This window comes from Saimiri boliviensis, chromosome 5, assembly GCF_048565385.1.
Source record: "Saimiri boliviensis isolate mSaiBol1 chromosome 5, mSaiBol1.pri, whole genome shotgun sequence".
NCBI lineage: Eukaryota > Metazoa > Chordata > Mammalia > Primates > Cebidae > Saimiri > Saimiri boliviensis.
Genome location: NC_133453.1, coordinates 40,079,476 through 40,100,799, shown reverse-complemented (window position 1 = coordinate 40,100,799; position 21,324 = coordinate 40,079,476). Strand labels below are relative to the sequence as shown.

The window sequence follows — 21,324 nt, the reverse complement described above, 5'->3', positions numbered from 1 at the left end:
GTGGATGTGTCCCTATAGTAGAATGATTTATAATCCTTTGGATATATACCCAGTAATGAGATTGCTGGGTCAAATGGAATTTCCATTTCTAGGTCCTTGAGGAATCGCCACACTGTCTTCCACAATGGTTGAACTAATTTACACTCCCAAAAAGTGTAAAAGTGTTGCTATTTCTCCACATCCTCTCCAGCATCTGTTGTCTCCAGATTTTTTAATGATTGCCATTCTAATGGCGTGAGGTCTTATCTCAATGTAGTTTTGATTTGCATTTCTCTAATGACTAGTGATGATGAGCATTTTTTCATATGTTTGTTGGCCTCACGTATGTCTTCTTTTGTAAAGTGTCTGTTCATATCCTTCACCCACTTTTGAATGGGCTTGTTTTTTTCTTGTAAATCTGTTTTAGTTCTTTGTAGATTCTGGATATCAGCCCTTTGTCAGATGGGTAGACTGCAAAAATTTTTTCCCATTCTGTTGGTTGCTGATTCACTCTAGTGACTGTTTCTTTTGCTGTGCAGAAGCTGTGGAGTTTGATTAGGTCCCATTTGTCAATTTTGGCTTTTGTTGCCAATGCTTTTGGTGTTTTGGTCATGAAGTCCTTGCCAATGCCTATGTCCTGAATGGTTTTGCCAAGATTTTCTTCTAAGGTTTTGATGGTGTTAGGTCTTATGTTTAAGTCTTTTATCCATCTGGAGTTAATTTTAGTGTAAGGTGTCAGGAAGGGGTCCAGTTTCTGCTTTCTGCACATGGCTAGCCAGTTTTCTCAACACCATTTATTAAACAGGGACAACTTTCCTCATTGCTTTTGTCAGGTTTGTCAAAGATCAGATGGTTGTAGATGTGTTGTGTTGCCTCCAAGGCCTCTGTTCTGTTCCATTGCTCTATATCTCTGTTTTGGTACCAGTACCATGCTGTTTTGATTACTGTAGCCTTGTAGTATAGTTTGAAGTCCAGTAGTGTGATGCCTCCTGCTTTGTTCTTTCTGCTTAGAATTGACTTGGCTATGCGGGCTCTCTTTTGGTTGACTATTTTTAAATTTTTTTCAGAGACAGGATCTCCCTATATTGCCCAAGCTGGTCTCGAATTCCTAGGCTCAGGCAATGCTTGAACCTCCCAAAGTGTTGGGGTTATAGGCATGAGCCACTGCATCTGGCCGGTAAACTTTTTTTTCGGGGGGTGGGGTGGAGACGGGTTCTTACTGTGTCACCCAGGCTGGAATGCAGTGGCATGGTCTCAACTCACTGCAACCACCACTTTACTAGGCTCAAGCGATCCTCCCACCTCAGCACCCCCAAGTAGCTGAGACTACAGGTGCATGCCACCGTAACTGGCTAATTTTTCTATTTTTTGTAGAGATGGGATTTTGCCATGTTGCCCAGGCTGGTCTTGAACTCCTGGACTTAAGCAATCGGTCCATCTCAGCCTCCCAAAGTGCTGGGATTACAGGAAAGAGCCACCTCGCCCTGCCCCAGTAAAAATTCTTATGAATGGGGGTGAAGGGAAGCAGAGAAGAGGATGCAAATAGAGTTGACAAGGAAGAGTATTGCAATTTTAAGTAATGCAGTCAGAGGATAGTTCACTGAAATGAGTAAGCTCTTGAATGATGGGAGGGGGAGGGAGATGTGGGTATCTGAGGATTGACTATATACTTGGTGTGGCTATTGCTGCATGTGGGGAAGAACTAGCCACGTGGTCAGAAAAGTGGAGTGGCACAGCCGATATTGTAGACCTTTTTAAAGGTCACTGTAAATACTTTGGTAAAACTGACATGGAAGCCATTGGAGGATTTTTTTTTTTCCATTTTCTCTACAAAAGGAGGATCTGAAGCTATTGAAGATTTTTTCCCTTTCTTTTTTTCCTTCAATAGTTTTAGAGGACAGGTGGTTTTTGGTTACATGGATGTTATTTAGTGGTAATTTCTGAGATTTGGTGCACCCCGTCATCCAAGCAGTGTACACTGTACACCAGGCGTCCCCAAACTTTTTACACAGGGGGCCAGTTCACTGTCCCTCAGACCGTTGGAGGGCTGCCACATACTGTGCTCCTCACTGACCACCAATGAAAGAGGTGCCCCTTCCTGAAGTGTGGCGGGGGCCGGATAAATGGCCTCAAGGGGCCGCATGCGGCCCGTGGTTTGGGGACACCTGCTGTACACAATGTGTAGTCTTTTATCCCTCACCTCCCTCCCACCCTTCCCCAAGTCCTGAAAGTCCATATATTATTCTAATGCCTTTCTATCCTCATAGCTTAGCTTCCACCCGGGAGAACATACATTTGGTTCCCCATTCGAGTTACTTCACTTAGAATAATGGTTTCCAGTCCATCCAGATTGCTGTGAATACCATTATTTTGTTTCTTTTTATGGCTGACTAGTATTCCCTGTTGTATATATACTTTTGTGACACAGCCCTCAGGATGTCCCGAGAACATGTGCCTGATATACCACATTTTCTTTATCCACTCATTGGTTGATGGGCATTTAGGCTGGTTCAATATTTTTGCTATCGCAAATCATGCTGCTGTAAAAATGCACGTACCTATCTTTCATATGACTTTTCCTCTGGGTAAAGAAGTAGCCTCTGGGTATACACAGTAGTAAGGTTGCTGGATCAAATGATTGGAGATTTTTAGATGAGTGATAAACAGGCTCACTCTGGCTCCTATGTTAATAGATTGGGGATAGGTAGGGTGGGTAAATTGATTGCCTTGATGGCCCAAATTCTCCACATCTTTTTCCCTACAACCTTGCAGTACCCTCCGATGATTCTGGGTCAAGCCATGTGACTTGACAAATGTTCGCAGATTTGCTCTGGACACCATTTCTGAGAAACAAGCCTTAAGGACTGGAACTGCTTGCCTTTTAAACCTGAGAAAATATAGGCCCTTAAGGTTTAAGTCAATCCAATCTAATACATTTTAGTCAAACATGTAACTAATGTACTTTTGACTCTCATTGGTACAAATGATTATCCATACCACCACTTAACAATGGCAATTTACATAACACAAAGCAAGATTCAGGCCAGGAGCCATGGCTGAGGCTTGTAAATCCCAGCACTTTGGGAGGACAAGGCAGGTGCATCACCTGGGATCAGGAGTTCCAAGACTGGCCTGGCTAACATGGTGAAACCCCATCTCTACTAAAAACACAAAAATTAATCAGGCATGATGGCGCACACCTGTAATCCCAGCTACTCGGGAGGCTGAGGCTCAAGAATCACTTTAACCCAGGAGGCGGAAGTTGCAGTGAGCTGTGATCACACCACTGCACTCCAGCCTGAGCAACTGAGGGAGACTATCTGCTTAAAAAATCACTCCAGCCTGGGTAGCAAGAGCAAAACTCTGTCTTAAAAAAAAAAAAAACTCTCAGGCCTGGCTGGGCGTGGTCACTCACGCCTGTAATCCAAGCACTTTGGAGGCCAAGGCGGGCAGTATCACCTGAGGTCGAAAGTTTTAAGACCAGCCTGACCAACATGGTGAAACCCCATCTTTATTAAAAAAATAATCATCTCTCAGACCTAACTGCATTTTTTAAAGACAGTCTCATTCTGTCACTTAGGTTGGTGTACAGTGGCGCCATCTTGGCTCACTGCAGTCTGCCTCCCGGGTTCAAGCTATTCTCAAGCTTCAGCACCCCAAGTAGCTAGGTTTACAGGCACATCCCACAGCCAGCTTTTTGTTTTTAGTGGCAATGGGGTTTCACCATGTTGGCCAAGTTGGTCTCAAACTCCTGGCCTCAATCTGCCCACCCCAGCCTACCAAAGTGATGGAATTATAGGCTGCACCTGGCCAGCATTTTAAAATGACTAAAAAGAAGCCGCCGCTGCCACCACCCCCCCAAAATTCTCCAAACCAAATAACAAACTGTGGAAAGATCTAAGCCTCAGGATTCCAAATGGATCAAGCATAGATGAAACCACAGACAAAAATTTGCCACATTACACACACTCACTTGATAAGTTTGAGTAGGAATAAAGACAGAACTCTTCTTGGCTTATCTTTAGTTTTGTGTGTCCCATAATCTGGTTTCATTAAACTTGAGAGCAGTAATTCTCAATTTTGACAATCCCTAAAATGGAAATGACGCGATATTTTCCTAAAGACTTGAGGAAATCTCAAAAAAAAAAAAAACTATGTCCAGTCTTTAATGTAATAGAGGTAGAAAGAAAAACAGTACTTAGAACAAACTGTTCAGATACGTTACCAACTTCCTAAGCACAAAAAATTTATTCTCAATAAATCACTTTACAATTACTGAATTACTTAGCTACATAATGAATCAAATTACCCAAACAAAATAAACATGGTAATATAAAAATGTTAAGAATTTACAAAGTTGTACAAAATAACTTAGTATTTAAAAATTAGACTGATACAGTCCAAGATCTCAAGAGGGCTGTACAATTATATATCTATACAGTTTTCTTCAGGAGGTCAAAGAAAGGATGCTTTAAGGCTTCTTTGAGAGTGATTCTTTTGACTGGATCATACTCCAACATTTTCTGAATGAGGTCAAAGAGATGCTCATGTTCAATGTCCTGAGAAAGCATAAATTCCTGGAAAAAAAAAAAAAATTCAATAGCCCTTTCCACTACCATTTAATATATTGTATTTCTCCACCAGAAAAGAGGCCAGGCATGGTGGCTCACATCTACAATCCCAGCACTCTGGGCGGATCACTTGAGGGCAGGAGTTGAAGACCAGCCTGGCCAACACAGCCTGTCTACTAAAGACACAGCCCATCTTTTTTTTTTTTGTTTTTGACACGGAGTTTCGCCCTTGTTACCCAGGCTGGAGTGCAATGGCGCGATCTCGGCTCACTGCAACCTCCGCCTCCTGGGGTCAGGCAATTCTCCTGCCTCAGCCTCCTGAGTAGCTGGGATTACAGGCACGTGCCACCATGCCCAGCTAATTTTTTGCGGTTTTAGTAGAGACGGGGTTTCACCATGTTGACCAGGATGGTCTCGATCTCTCGACCTCGTGATCCACCCGCCTCAGCCTCCCAAAGTGCTGGGATTACAGGCTTGAGCCACCGCGCCCGGCAACATAGCCCATCTTTACTTTAAAAAAAAAAAAAAAAAAGGCCGGCGCAGTGGCTCAAGCCTGTAATCCCAGCACTTTGGGAGGCTGAGGCGGGTGGATCACGAGGTCGAGAGATCGAGACCATCCTGGTCAACATGGTGAAACCCCGTCTCTACTAAAAATACAAAAAAATTAGCTGGGCATGGTGGCGCGTGCCTGTAATCCCAGCTACTCAGGAGGCTGAGGCAGGAGAACTGCCTGACCCAGGAGGCGGAGGTTGCGGTGAGCCAAGATTGTGCCATTGCACTCCAGGCCTAGGTAATAAGAGTGAAACTCCGTCTCAAAAAAAAAAAAAATTTTTAGCTGGGCCCAGTGGCCTGCATCTGTAATCTCGGCTACTCAGGAGACAGACTCTCTTGAACCTGGGATGCAGAGGCTGTAGTGAGCTGAGCCACAATAGTCCTACTCTACTCCAGCCTAGGCAACGAAGTGAGACTGTCTCAAAAAACAAACTAAAAGTTTTGACTATTTCAGCAATGTCTCAGAGGCTTACCTTCAAAGGTTTACAGCGCCTTGAAACGTATCTGCCAGCAGAACTGTGTTCATCCCAGTCTAACTGATCATGGTGAAAATATTTACGTTTCCTAAAAATAAATCAATATCCATTCATGTTTATAAACACTAAAAACAGCTAAGCAAAGGTATCAATTACTATGCCTTCCCAGATTACTTTTCTAGAGATTTAAATGGCAGCCATAGGATAAGAATTGTTACCTGCTTTTGCACCAAGATAATCTGCTATTTAACTACAAGTATTAGTTTGACTTCATTATTTATAAAGTCCTAATCAGCTCTTGAGACTTGAAATTTTTTTTTTTTTAAATTAAGTTCTAATCAGAAGTTATGACCCAACGATACTAAGGATGTCACTAACTCTTAAAACGTACCTGGTTTTCTGTATCATATGTTTTGGTAGAGGTCCAAGAATCCTTTCCATCATTGCTAAGTGCTCCTTACTATCATGTGTCTAGAAATAAAATAAAAACAAACTTGGGGAAGATGACCACCAAGACAGACAGGAAAAAACTCGTACTGGGGCTTGCAGAACAAACTTACTAATCATTTCTCTACAAGGACAAGGATAATTGCTTATATACCTAAAGATGTTTCAAATAAAACAATTATGAAAGAATATAAATTAGTTTCATTTTTATTTATGCTTAGGGGAGGAAGCTATCTAAATGTTTACGTATACTTTGAGTTAAAGTATTTATTCATATAAACAGGCACCTTTCTTGTGCAAAGCAAGACAAATAGATCACTGTTACTTACTGGAAATACGGTAAACCCAAGATAGTATTCAATAAGAATGCATCCTATACTCCAGACATCACAAGGTTGGGACCACCCTAGAGCTGGAAAGCAAAACAAAATATAAGGGAAAAAAATCCTCAACATTTGTTTAAGATATTAAGTTAACAATACTTTTTTTTGAGACGGAGTCTCACTCTGTCACCAAGCTAGAGTGCAGCAGTGGCGCAATCTTGGCTCACTGCAACCTCCCGGGTTCATGCGATTCTACTGCCTAAGCTGCCCCAGGAGCTGGGACTATAGGCATGTGCCACGACACCCAGCTAATTTTTCTATTTTTAGTAGAGACAGGGGTTTCACCATCTTGGCCAGAATGGTCTTGTTCTCTTGACCTCGTGATCCACCAGCTTCAGCCTCCCAGTGCTGGGATTACAGGTGTTAAGTCACCATGCCTGGCCCCTAATAATACTTTAAAAAAAAAAAAACATGATGTAGGGTGGGCACAGTGGCTCTCACCTGTCATCCCAGCACTCTGGGAGGCCAAGATAGGAGAACTGCTTGAGCTCAAGAATTCAAGACCAGCTTGGGCAACATAGTGAGAACCCATCTCTATTAAAAAAAAAAATGAAAATTAGCTGGGCATGGTGGTGGGTGCCTGAAGCAGAAGTGCTTGAACCCAGGAGGCGGAAGATGCAGTGAGCCAAGACCGCACCACTGTACTCCAGACTGGGTGACAGAGCAAGTCTGTCTAAAAAATAAATAAAAATAAATGAATGCAATATTAGTGTTACAGTGTGTGAAATCTAATAGGTGTTAAATAATTACATTTAAAAACCCTACCACATTACAAATGTGAAAACAATTTCAGAAAGGTTAAGCCACTTGCTCAAATTCCCAGAGCTATCTGGCAAAATTGAGAACTTAAAATCCTTAATGCACGTCATACTTACCGTTTTTTTCTTTTTGAGACAGTCTCACTCTAGCCCAGGCTGGAGTGCAGTGGCACGATTTAGGCTCACTGCAACCTCCACCTTCCGGATCCTGGTTTAAGCAATTCTCCTGCCTCAGCCTTGCGAGTAGCTGGGATTACAGAAACACACCACCATACCCAGCTAATTTTTTGTATTTAGAGATGGGATTTCATCATGTTGGCCAGGGTGGTCTTGAACGCCTGACCTCATTATCCGTCCACCTCAGCCTCCCAAAGTGTAGGGATTACAGGTGTGAGCCACCACACCCGGCCTATGGTACTTATCTCTTTTTTAAATCTCATTTTAGGTTTTGGGGTACATGTGAAGAACATGCAAGATTGTTGCACAGGTACACACATGGCAGTGTGATTTGCTGCCTTCCTCCCCTTGGTACTCATCTCTTAAAAAGAAAATGATAGCCGGGCGCGGTGGCTCAAGCCTGTAATCCCAGCACTTTGGGAGGCCGAGGCAGGTGGATCACGAAGTCGAGAAATCGAGACCATCCTGGTCAACATGGTGAAACCCCGTCTCTACTAAAAATACAAAAAACTAGCTGGGCGTGGTGGCGCGTGCCTGTAATCCCAGCTACTTAGGAGGCTGAGGCAGGAGAATTGCCTGAGCCCAGGAGGCGGAAGTTGCGGTGAGCCGAGATCGCACCATTGCACTCCAGCCTGGGTAACAAGAGCGAAACTCTGTCTCCAAAAAAAAAAAAAGAAAATGATAAAGCCCCACAACTAAGACCTAAAACTGCAAAAAAAAAAAAAAAAAAAAAAAGTCTCAATAAGGAAATACAAAGGTTCTCAAAGAGCAACACTCACCTAAAATAACTTCAGGTGCTCTATAATGTCTTGTAGATACCAATGTACTGTGATGTTCATCATCATATGTTGCACTTCCAAAGTCTACGACTTTAATATCTGGATTTATTAAGGTACGTTCATCACGTTTCTGAAAATCGTAAATGATGGTTAAGAAGACATAGCTATTAATTAAAGCATAAGATACTTTATGAATATATTGGAAGACTTACTATTTTGGGATTATATGCCTCTGTGTAGTCAGACTGCACAAATAAGATGTTTTCTGGCTTTAAGTCTGTGTGAGTCAACTTATTACTGTGCAAAACTGAGAATAAAGAGAAAGTTGCTGTTAACAAAAATGCCAAACCACAAAACCCCACCACAAAAACTTGATTGCTTTCTCATATGCCCTAAGAGTGGTCAACAACATTCCTGTATGGTAGAAAATCACCAGTAACTTGGCTGGGTGCGATGGCTCATGCCTGTAATCCCAGCATTTTGGAAGACCGAGCCGGGCGGATCATGAGGTCAGGAAATCGAGACCATTCTGGCTAATACAGTGAAACTCCATCTCTACTAAAAATACAAAAAATTAGCCGGGCATGGTGGCACGTGCCTGTAGTCCCAGCTACTCAGCAGGCTGAGGCAGAAGAACCGCTTGAACCCTGTAAGTGGATGTTGCAAGGAGCAGTGATTGCGCCACGGCACTCCAGCCTGGGTAACAGAGCGAGAATCCATCCAAAAAAGTTTCGCAGAAGGAAATTTTTTTCCTTCTTGGCTTTTTAAGTGTTTTGCTGTTGGTGGATTTTTTAAAGAGGGTAGTGAGTTTTAGTTACTGGTGATTCTTTTTCTTTTGAGATGGGAGTCTCTCACTGTCACCCGGGCTGCAGTGCAGTGGCACAATCTTGGTTCAACTGCAAACTCGCTTCCTGGGTTCAAACAATTCTCGTGGCTCAGCCTCCTGAGTAGCTGGGATTAAAGAAATGTGCCACCACACCCAGCTAATTTTTCGTATTTTTACTAAAGATGAGGTTTCACCATGTTAGCCAGGATGTTCTCTATCTCCTGACCTCATGATCCGCCCACCTCAGCCTTCCAAAGTGCTGAGATGACCAGCCTGAGCCAACACACGGGGCCACGAAGCTTTCTTTTATGAAATACCACACCTTAACTTTTACCCAGCATTTGAAATTACTACTTTTATACATCAGAAAGTCTAAATCATAGTCTGCAACACAGTATGTGGTTATATGCTGGATATCCTATCTACTGAATGAAATACACACTGCTGGTCAACAGCCTGTAATCAAGTCCCTTCATACCTACTTTTCTTCCTCCTCTATTTTTAATCAAATAAAAATTGTACATACTTATGGTGTACCTTTTGATGTATTTTGCAAAATAAGTAAAACTAGCAAATTAACAAAGCGATACCAAGAACTTACAATTCACAGACTTGCATATCTGATATGCCATCTTTCTGATATGATCCAGTCGAAATGGTAGAAAACCATTTTCTTTGATGAAGTCATAAGTACTAAGTCCCAGTAGTTCAAAAACAATGCAAATGTGACCATGATGCTCAAACCATTCCAACATCTGGACACAGCGGCTACAAACACATTAAATAGTAACTAAGTACAGTTGCTCCAAATTTAAATATACATGAGACCACTTCCTAGGTTCCAATCTTATACTTACAATGTACTGCTGGGATCTGTTGTATTCAGGTGTTCCAGAACTTGTATTTCTGAGCGAGCAGCTTCACAATATCTATCCACATTTTTAACTATTTTTACTGCTACATGTCTACCTCCCCTGTTAGAAAGAATGCATGTAAATTTAAGAATGACAGACAGGATGCTCAATTCCGGTTATCCCAGTCTTCAAACTCTTATCTCTACTCTAACCCACTGGATTTGCTTTCTTGAATTTATGGCTTAGTGTTCAGTTTTTGACTGATTGTATTACATGCTAAATGACGCTAATTTTTTTTTTTTTTTTTTTTGAGATGGAGTCTTGCTCTTTTGCCCAGGCTGAAGTGCAATGCCGTCATCTCTGCTCACTGCAACCTCTGCCTCCTGGGTTCAAGTGATTCTCCTGCCTCAGCCTCCTGAGTAGCTGGGATTACAGGCAGGCACCACTGCATCCAGCTAATTTTTTTATTTTTATTAGAGATGGGGTTTCTCCATGTTGGTCAGGCTGGTCTTGAACTCCTGACCTCAGGCTATCTACCCACCTCAGCCTCCCAAGGTGCTGGAACAACAGGTGTGAGCCACTGTACCCAGCCACAAATTTCATCAAACCATGCACTGACATGAGTTATTTTTGGTCCTTCAGCTAAACATCATCTTCCTATATGGTACCTGTCACAGTCATACATTATCTCAAATGTTCTTTTAGTCCTGGTTGCCAGAAGTGTTAAGATACAGCAGGGACAAAGCAGAGCTCTAGTGGCTCATGCCTGTAATCCCAGCACTTTCAAAACAACATAAAGTATGTTCTCAGCCTAAAATTAGAAGCTATACATACTTTTAATAGGTATTTAAAAAATATGAAGGGCTATTTGCAAAGTTAGAAAAAGGAAAAAAAAAAAACCATGAAGGACAAGTATTTCTTACTTGAAATTTCTTACAGCCAAGTAAAAAAGGTGTATGTATGTAACTTATGGTCAGATCATTTTTTTTTTTTTTTTTAAAAGACGGGGTTTCACCATGTTGGTCAGGCTGGCCTTGAACTCCCAACCTCAGGTGATCTGCCCGCCTTGGCCTCCAAAGTGCTTGAATTACAGGCGTCAGCCACCGTGCCCGGCCTTTTTTTTTTTTTTTTTTTTTTTTTTTTAAAAAAGACGGGGTTTCATCAAGTTGGTCAGGCTGGTCTTGAACTCTTGACCTCAGGTGATCCGCCTGCCTTGGCCTCCAAAGTGCTTGGATTATAGGCGTGAGCCACCACACCCTGCCGTAAGATCATTTTCTAAAGCTAAATTAATTACCCATATTGCCAACCTCCCTAAATGTAATTCTAACATAGAAAACTTACGCTTTATGATCGATGCACTCCACAACTTTTCCAAAAGCTCCTTCACCTAAAGTATCAACAATTTCATCTAAAAGAGAGCAATAAATCTCAGTCATACCAAGAAGTGCAAACAATGTACTTATCACAATACTATCAATGTAGATTATTCTATTGATGCTACAAATTTCCTTATCACTAGATATTTATTTTATTTTGGTCAACACCATCAAAAACAATTAAGTCTAATTTCATTAATTTTGATTACTGTTCCGGAAGTTCTGTATAACAAACATTATATTTCTAAAGAAAGCAAAATTACAATCCCCCCCACCAAAAGAAATGGAAAAATAAAAAAAATAAAAAAAAAAAAGAGAAAGAAAAAAAGATTTCCAAATCCCTGAAAGCTTAATCTATATATAGATTATGTTATCTGAAAAGTTAATAAGTGTTGAAAAATATTCTATACATCTTGCACTTAGTACGTCTCCACTCTGACAGATCAGGTGACCCTCCTCATCATCCTCTACACTCCTGGTTCTTTTCCTTCGGTGACTCTTCTGGAAACGTCAAGTGGGCGGCACCAAGATCATCCAGCCAATCAATATACCCGAGTGAATTCAGGGCAGAATACGAAATTCATTCAGCGGGGAGATATTCAGGCATTCAGATACACGCCAGGCCACAAACGGTTGGCAGGAGCAATTTCAAATTCAGTCCCCAGAAATTCACAGGGCACATAGTTTATGTTAACAGGAGAAAAACATGGCAAGGAACAGATTTTCAGATAAGATACTCAAAGTGGCAAGGCAACAAAACATAATACAATTGTTTTTCTTAAAAAAAAAAATGCTTATTTGTAGCATTCATTGAAACATAATTTTTTAGTTTCTAGTGTTCTAATTTAATGTTGCAAAATTGTAGGATGTAATATTTACTTGTTAAAGTAGACTGTGGCCAAATTAAGACTCCTACCTAATCTAAGAAAACAAATACTGTAACAATAAATAAAATTAAAGTACTAATTTTGGGGGGAAAATGATTTGGCATACAAGAACAACATTATGGCATTTTTAGTGTCATCTGAGCTGATCTCCAAATTAATATATAACCTGAAACAGTTCAAATCTGTTCTGGTTTGCTTAGTGAAAGAAGGGTTAGAAAACATGCCTTGTTAGAACAAAGAAGCATACCTAATCCTAAATTACACAAAAATGCCTGTTCTACTTTTCTGATAAGGTTTCAATATATCAAAACCAATCAGATTTCTTGAAGTATCATAAAAAACCTTTTAGAATATTAGTAATCAGTTTCAACTAATCTAAATTAACTTCCACCATTTCACTAGAATGCCAATTAGGAGACAATAATTAAATTATAACACTAAATGTGTACTTTATTTCAGGAACTTCCTATCCAATGCACAAACACTAAAAAAAAAAAAAAAAAAAAAAAAACCTGCAGATTAAAACTGAGATGCTTCATCTTAAAACTTTCTCAAACACAAAAATTCAAGTTTTCCTGTTCCACATGGGATATAAAATTTCCAAAATGTTTTAAAAATGTTCATACCCCATGTGAACGACGATGTGAAGTACTGTGGTGAATCCTGTGTTTGCTTTTATAACTACTTCTTCCACTTCTACCAGAAGACTTGCTACTATGGTTCTGATATCGGCTTTCATGGTCTCTATGGCGATACCCAGGTTCACATCCTTGATTGTAGTCATTTCTGTATTCATCAATGTAGCGTCGACTATGATAATCTTTCTCATTTATAGACCTGCTTTCCAAATAATGGCTAGAGAAATAAAAATTATTTTCAATGTTTTATGCTAAGACCAAATATCCTCACGTTCTCGGTAAATCTTTCCAGATAGCACTTAAGACTCCCCCACGACCAGCACAATTTTACAAACATTACAAACCACCAAAATCTCTCATTGGAAACACAAAGGAACAGTAACCATGTATTTAAGTGATACTAACTTTATCATAAAAATGTATTTTTATATTCAGACATTTTAAGTACTCTTCTTACCTATCACACATTTTCGAGTGATTGTATTTGCAGCGCTTGTTCTCCCGGGCACTGCTATGTGATCTCTTCCTTCTTTTATGACTGCTGCTGCTCCTCCATTTTCCATAATCCCAATCCTTGTCATCCCAATCAGGACAGTAAGTTCTCTTTGAGTGTCTCATCTACACAAAAGGCAAGTTTTTACTAGTTAAATTGTATCCCACACCGAGCTGTTTAAAACTCTTATTTACAAAGGTCCCCTTATTACCTCTTAAATTTTTTTTAAATCAAAATTCAAAAATCATTGTCACCCAGTCTGAAATCACTGATAAATCCAATTGTGTTGTCCCATATTCTGGAGTTTGAACTTTATTCACAGGCTCTCTGCATTAGCCATGTCATGCCCAGATTTATTGGAAGAATGTAAAAAAGTTAAGTGGAGCAATCACAATTTACTAACTTTGGTAAATTTTACCTCTGCCCTGCCAGTAGCACAAATGCACTGTTAAGAGTCCACACATGTCATTCTCCTAGTTTAAACGGGTATCAGAAACTAGTCTCCAACTCAAATGCAATCATAGATGTTCTTCACCAACACTGCATTACTCTGATTACTGCAAACGTAATCAGACTTGTACGTGAGTTGCAGATAGAATCACACAAAATCATTATAGACTATTTCTGTAAATGGGTGAACTACCAACAACTTTAATTACACACAAAGGCAACGGTGGCATCAGAATAGAAAAAACGACAAAACACCATGTTTCCAGTACCACTCCCAAGCACGTACGATATAGTTTATCGTAAACGCAATGTTAACACAATCAATTTGAGAATGGTAGGAGCTACCTTCTTTTCAGAAATGCTTCCAACAATCGAAAATCTCTAACCTAACAACTTGAAAAAGACATTACATAGAACGACTTCATAAACTGCCGGTATCTTTCTTAGTGGCGGGACCTCTCCACGTCTTCGTGTAGGATTTTTTTTTTTTTTAAGCCAGTCAAATTCAGCGGTGGGGATTGTATACCAACTTTCGTTACACTAACATTTTTAAGTTCTGACAACCCACTACCACTGGACCAGCCTCGGTTCAACTTTTGAAGCACTCAAACTGGGTCGGGCGCAGAATCCCAGCACTCTGAAGGCCGAAGCAAGAGGGTTGCTTGAGCCCAGGAATTCGAGACCAGCCAGAGCAACATAGGAAAAAAACAAAAACAAAAACCGGGAGTGGTGGTGCGCGTCTGTAGTCCCAGCTACTCAGGACGCTCAAGTGGGCGGTCACCTGAGCCCGGAAGTCGAAGCTGCAGTGAGCCATCATTGCGCACTCCGGACAGGGCGAGGCCTTGTGTCAAAAAATAAAAAAGCAGGCTGAGCGCAGTTGCTCACTCCTGTAATCCCAGCACTTTGGGAGGCCGAGGCGGATGGACCACCTGAAGTCAGGAGTTCGAGACCAGCCTGACCAATACGGTGAAACCCCCGTCTCTACTAAAAATACAAAAAATTAGCCGGGCGTGGTGGCGGACGCCTGTAATCCCAGCTACTCGGGAGGCTGAGGCAGGAGAATCGCTTGAACCTGAGAGGCAGATGATGCAGTGACCTAAGACCGCGCCACGGCACTCCAGCCTGGGCGACAGAGAGAATCGGTCTCCAAAAAAAAAAGCAAGCAAGCTCCAACTGTTAACCCAGTGGGAGTGGGCAACGCCATCGCATAAAATGCTCGGTCACTGGACTTCTGTCACAACGCTCCTTCAAATACACCCAGTAATTTCTCTTTCTTCCGGTCCCTACATCTGGTTTTTGTTAACCCCACTGAGGACAAAGCCACTCGCGATGTTTACGCCGACCCCTTAATCATTAGACATTAAGTACAACCCCTACGGGTTCTGTCTCTCTCTCCCCTAGCTGCAGACATTCCCCCACAGCGGCGTTTTTCTGGAATCCCAACACACCCCACCCCCAACAGAGAGCCTCGCCTTTCCGCCGGGTGACCGACGCCGGCCTCCGCCCAGCCGCCATCTTACAGCTCCACCAAGGCGGCCGACAACATGGCGCCCGCCGGGCCAGCCCGCGTCAGGCCGCGCCGCTCCCTCTGCGGAGGGGGTACGCTCCTAGGGGGCGGCCGGCCTAGCAAACACCGTCCCTACCCCCGCAGGCTAGACCCGGCGGCGACGGGCTCAGCCGCACAGGAAAAGAGGGGCGCGCCGCCGTTGTGCAGCCCGGGAGAGAAGGCAGCAGGCAGTCGTCGCACCGCGTACTGAGGGCAGCAAACAAGCGGGAAAAAGGGGCAGCGCCGGACGCCCGCGAAGCTCGGAGGAACGGCCCTGTCACCTAGTCCGCTCCCTCCTGCGTCTTACCGTCCTGGACGGAGACTCCAAGCCGAAGGAGACAAAGCTTGTAACGCTAGCACGGGAATCACCCAACTGACCAAGACGAGCAACGACGACAAAATGGAACTGACAGCCGCAGCGTCGGGACTCGCCTTTTAAACACTGATGACGCAGCGGGCGCGTCTCCGTCGCGGGGCGGGGCAGGGCGGGGCGTGCGTGCGCGCGGGCGGGGGGAGGGCGGGCGTGGCGCGCGCGCGGCCACCATTGGCTTAGGTGCCGGGGCCGGAGCCAACTGTGGCGGAGAAAAACAAGCTGCTGGTGGCCGCCCTGTTTTCTCTAGTCTCGCGATCCCAAGAAAACACTGGAAGTGTTTGGGGAGGAGAGTGTTGTCCCCACTTACTGAAAATTGTTTCTCAACGATAAAGCAAGAAACAACATGTGAACAACGAAAAGTGAGGGAATCACGACACACAATAGCCTGTTCCCTGATTGTGACCACTCCAACAATTGCTTTAAAAATAATGCTTCAGGAGGCTGAGGCAGGAGAATTGCCTGAGCCCAGGAGGCGGAGGTTGCGGTGAGCCGAGATCGCGCCATTGCACTCCAGCCTGGGTAACAATAGCGAAACTCCGTCTCAAAAAAAAAAAAAATAAATTAAAAAAAATAAAAATAAAAAAAAATAAAAATAATGCTTAACGGAGCGGTGGGTCACGCCTGTAACCCCAGCACTTTCGGAGGCCGAGGCGGGCAGATCGCTTGAGCCCAGGATTTCGAGACCAGCCTGGGCAGCATAGCGAGACCCCTGTCTCTAGAAATAAGTAAAAAAATATTGCACCACTAGCATCAGATGGCTTCAAATTACTAATGGGATCAGTGTGAGCGTGTCACCTCTGTGAGCCAACAGAAATCAACGTTCTGCACCTCATGGTACCTGCATTACGCCCAACGTGGGCAGCATATTTCCCTGTCTATGATACCTTTATGGCCGTAACTGGGCACACATTTTAAGAATAAGCTCCTTGTTAAATTCTGAAGGGAAAGTGAGCGTTAAATTAGACAAAGACTGGCGGCTGTACAGCAAATGCAGGCTTTAGGTCCAGCCTAAGACCAACAGAAGTGGGGAACCAGCGGAATGCCAGTGTCCACCGCTGGGGTACTTAACACGTATGGGTGGGAGGGGTCTGGGCCATATGGCTTGCTGCCCTGCACGATGTTGATAAGATGTTCCCATGATAAGGTCGTTTTTGGCCCTTGTTCCCGAGGAATGTGGTGGTGGTTTTTTGTTTGTTTTTTTTGACACGGAGTCTTACTCTGCCACCAGGCTGGAGTGCAGTGGCGCGATCTCGGCTCACTACAACCTTCGCCTCCCAGGTTCAAGGGATTCTCCTGCCTTAGCCTCCGGAGTAGCTGGGATTACAGGAGTCCCCCCACCACGCCCAGCTAATTTTTGTATGTTTAGTAGAGACGGCGTTTCACCAGGATGGTCTCAAGGCAGGTGGATCACAAGGTCAGGAGTTCAAGTTCGTGATCCGCCCACCTCGGCCTCCGAAAGTGCTGGGATTACAGGCTAAGCCGCTGCGTCTGCCCGCCCCCCCCCTCCCGCAACCTTTTCTTTTTTTTTTTTTTTTTTTTGAGATGGAGTCTTGCTGTCACCCAGGTTGGAATGCAGTGGCACGATTTGGGCTCACTGCAACTTCTGCTTCCTGAGTTCAAGTCATTTTCCTGCCTCAGCTTCCCTGGTAGCTGGCACTGCAGGCAGGCGCCACCACGCCCGGCTAATTTTTGTACCTTTAGTAGAGACAGAGGAGTTTCGCCATGTTGACCATACTGGTCTGGAACTCCTGACCTCAGGTGATCCACCAGCCTCGCCTCCCAAAGTGTTGGAATTACAGGCGTGAGCCGCCATGCCCCCGCAGGAATGTGGTGTTCTTTGCGCTTTCTTCCAGCAGAATATGATTGGGTTGTTTCTTTAGTTGGGCCTTTGTCCGTTTTGTGGTCAGGTGGTTGGGCAGGCTGTTTCTCACAGCCCGAACCCCCGTGGAATGTTTCACTTTGACCAAGGTCTGCAAAAATGGGGCGGGGGGGGGGCGGTCAGGGGGTTACAAAATGCTGCAGTTTGGACTAACACTCCCAAAACCAAAAAATCACCATATTGGCACCATTAATTTAAAGTGGCAGAGTTGGCCAGGCGCAGTGGCTGATGCCTGTAATCCCAGCACTTCGGGAGGCTGAGGCAGGTGGATCACGAGGTCAGGAATTCGAGACCAAGCCTGGCCAACACGATGAAACCCCATCTCTACTAAAAATACAAAAATTAGCCAGGTGTGGTGGCTGGCCCCTGTAATCCCAGCTACTCGGGAGGCGGAGGCAGGAGAATCACTTGAACCCGGGAGGCAGAGGTTGCAATGAGCCAAAATTGTGCCATTGCACTCTAGCCTGGGTGACAAGAGCAAAACTATCTCAAAAAAAAAAAAAAAAAAAAAAAAAAAGTGGCAGAGTTTAGAATAAAACTTGGAGGAATATCACTAAGTACAAAACATCCTAACAGTCATGTTACTTAAAAGTAACCACAAAACTTTAAATGACATGTTTGGGGAAGAAACGTACAAGGTATAAGAAGTGGCAAGGCCAGAAAAGTGCCTCACACCTGTAATCCCAGCATTTTGGGAGGCCAAGGCAGGTGGATCACAAGGTCAGGAGTTCAAGATCAGCCTGGCCAACATGGTGAAACCTTGTCTGTACTAAAAATACAAAAAAATTAGCTGGGCATGGTGGTGTGTGCCTGTAGATCCCAGCTACTCTGGAGCTGAGGCCGAAGAATTGCTTGAACTGGGACCTGGGAGGCAGAGGTTGCAGTGAGCCAAGATCACGCCACTGCACTCCAACCTGGACTACAGAGTGAGACTCCATCTCAAAAAATAAATAAATAAATAAAAAGTGGCAAAACAAGGTCTGGCCAAAGAAAGGCCTTAATACTACTTCTAGAAACCTAAGTGATTAAATTTAAAAGATGAAACACAATGTAAAGTCATTAGTATAACTGGCACTGTTACAGTAGGTAGCTAGCTAGTCAGGTATGAGCAGGCCAGGAGATGGCTCCCCGCAAACACATACTAGGAATGTTGCGAAACCATCAGGTGAGATGGTCAGGTGGTTATAACTGTCTTGCTAAAGTAATAATTGGTAACAGCTGGCACCAGGGAAAAATCAGTCTCCTAATGGAAAACAACTGAAACTGATGATCAGCAGCTTCCCAATAAGATATCAGGAGTGCGAGTGGGGAGAAGTATCTCAGGGCTCCATTACTTCTTTATACATTCCAATGTATAAAAACCCAAGTCAAAAGCTCAAGCCACACACTTGTCTTTCAAGTCGCCCAGTTAGTCCTCTTCCAAGTGTGTACTTTCCGTCCTTGCATTCCTCCTCTAAAGCTTTTGTTTTTTTAGAGCTGGAGTTTTGCTCTTGTTACCCAGGCTGGAGTGTAATGGCGTGGTCTCAGCTCACCGCAACCTCTGCCTCCCGGGTTCAGGCAATTCTCCTGCCTCAGCCTCCTGAGTAGCTGGGATTACAGGCACGCACCACCATGCCCAGCTAATTTTTTGTATTTTTAGTAGAGACGGGGTTTCACTATGTTGACCAGGATGGTCTTGATCTTTTGACCTCGTAATCCACCCACCTCGGCCTCCCAAAGTGCTGGGATTACAGGCATGAGCCACCGTGCCCGGCCCCCTCTAAAGCTTTTTAACAAACTTTCACTCTTGCTTTAAAACAGGACTCAGTCTCTCCTGCCTTGTGCCCCTTAGTCGAATTATTTCTTCTGAGGAGGCAAGAATTGAGGTTGCTGCAGACCTGTACAGATACAGATTCTCTGCTAGTAAAAGCACCTCAGTTTAGTGGAAAGCATAAACGGTAACAAGAGAATAGCTATAAGCTAACTCTGAACTAGTCAAGAAAGAATCAAAACATTAATTAGATCAGCCATGGAAGACATGAGACAAACCAAAAACTGATGCCACACCAATCCAACCACTTTGATCTAGGCAGTGAGCAGAATATAGTCTTGATGAAATTAATGGCAGAGCCCAATAAATGGCTTGATGAGGTGAGAGCCCTGTGGTGGACATGAATGTTAGGAGAGTGGCTTCCATCTACTTACTACATACATGCCAGCTTTACACACATTTCATTTCACTCTCACAATTGTCTTATGATGTATTATTTATGGATGAAAATACTAAAGCTTGGAGATGTTAACTTGCCTAAAGTTAACAGTAAGGGGCACAGCTGTGATTCGAACACAGACCGGGACTCCACAACCACTGCCTTTAACTAATTCATTGCATTTTTCTTTTCTTTCCTTTCTTTTTTTTTTTTTTTTTTTTTTTTTTTGAGACGGAGTTTCGCCCTTGTTACCCAGGCTGGAGTGCAATGGCGCGATCTCGGCTCACCGCAACCTCCGCCTCCTGGGTTCAGGCAATTCTCCTGCCTCAGCCTCCTGAGTAGCTGGGATTACAGGCATGTGCCACCATGCCCAGCTAACTTTTGTGTTTTTAGTAGAGACGGGGTTTCACCATGTTGACCAGGATGGTCTCGATCTCTCGACCTCGTGATCCACCCGCCTCGGCCTCCCAAAGTGCTGGGATTACAGGCTTGAGCCACCGCGCCCGGCCTTCTTTTTTTTTTTTTTTTTTTTTTTTTTTTAAAGATGGGGTTTCACCGTGATGGCCAGGCTGGTCTTGAATTCCTGACCTCAGGTGATCCACCTACCTCACCTGAGGTCAGGAATTCAAGACCAGCCTGGCCATCACGGTGAAACCGCCTCCCAAAGTGCTAGGATTACAGGCGTGAGCCGCCACACCCGGCCATTGCATTTCTCAAATGGATCTTCTGTAAAGCTCTACTCTTCAATATTTTCAAAGATATGCCTTATGTTCTCACTTGTAACCAAGTATCCTAGCCTTGAAATACATTTTAAATTTTTTTTTTATTCTTTTTTTTTTTTTTGGAGACGGAGTTTCGCTCTTGTTACCTTGTTACCCAGGCTGGAGTGCAATGGCGCGATCTCAGCTCACCGCAACCTCCGCCTCCTGGGTTCAGGCAATTCTCCTGCCTCAGCCTCCTGAGTAGCTCGGATTACAGGCATGTGCCACCATGCCCAGCTAATTTTTTGTATTTTCAGTAGAGACGGGGTTTCACCATATTGACCAGGATGGTCTCGATCTCTTGACCTCGTGATCCGCCCACCTCGGCCTCCCAAAGTGCTGGGATTACAGGCTTGAGCCACCGCGCCCGGCCTTTTTATTCTTAATTTCAGGATGTAATCTTGTTAAAACCCTGATTCCCTCCCTTTCCCACCTCACACTCCCTTACACTATGCACATTTATCTAACTGTATGCCTGTTAAACTTACACTATACGCACTTATCTACAGGGTCTTCACTCTGTTGCCCAGGCTGGAGTCCAGTGGCATGACCATGGATCACTGTAGCCTCTACTTCCCTGGCTTAAGCAATCCTCCCATCTCAGCCTTCTAAGTAGCTGGGGCTACAGGTGTGTGCTACCACACCTAGCTTTTTTTTTTCTTTTTCCTATTTTTAGTAGAGACAAGGTCTCACTATGTTGCCCAGGCTTGGTTCAAACTCCTGGACTCAGGTGATCCTCCCACCTTGGCCTCCCAAAATGCTGGGATTATAGGTGTGAACCACTGCACCTGGCCCATCAAGGGTTAATTGTGAGAGAGACCAGCCTTGGAGACCCAGCTGCAAAATTCCAGAGATTACCTTAAGGTGGTTAGTCAACAATCCAGCCATTGTTGAGATGGTGCCAGCCCCCACTCCAGGTGAACACAACTC

General features: G+C 43.8%; 1 protein-coding gene across 1 annotated transcript; it reads right to left on the bottom strand.

Moving 5' to 3' along the window:
• Window positions 1-4,117: 4,117 nt before the first annotated feature.
• On the bottom strand, window positions 4,118-15,612 carry CLK1 (CDC like kinase 1). Its single transcript, XM_003925669.4, has 13 exons — window positions 15,500-15,612; window positions 13,161-13,321; window positions 12,692-12,920; window positions 11,589-11,679; window positions 11,144-11,210; window positions 9,806-9,922; window positions 9,550-9,716; window positions 8,335-8,429; window positions 8,123-8,252; window positions 6,355-6,437; window positions 5,970-6,049; window positions 5,576-5,666; window positions 4,118-4,556 (listed from the first exon to the last, which is right to left on the bottom strand). Exons 2-13 carry the CDS (start codon window positions 13,319-13,321, stop codon window positions 4,413-4,415), a joined length of 1,455 nt encoding a protein of 484 aa, XP_003925718.1. The 5' UTR covers window positions 15,500-15,612; the 3' UTR covers window positions 4,118-4,412.
• Between the last annotated feature and the right edge of the window lie 5,712 nt (window positions 15,613-21,324).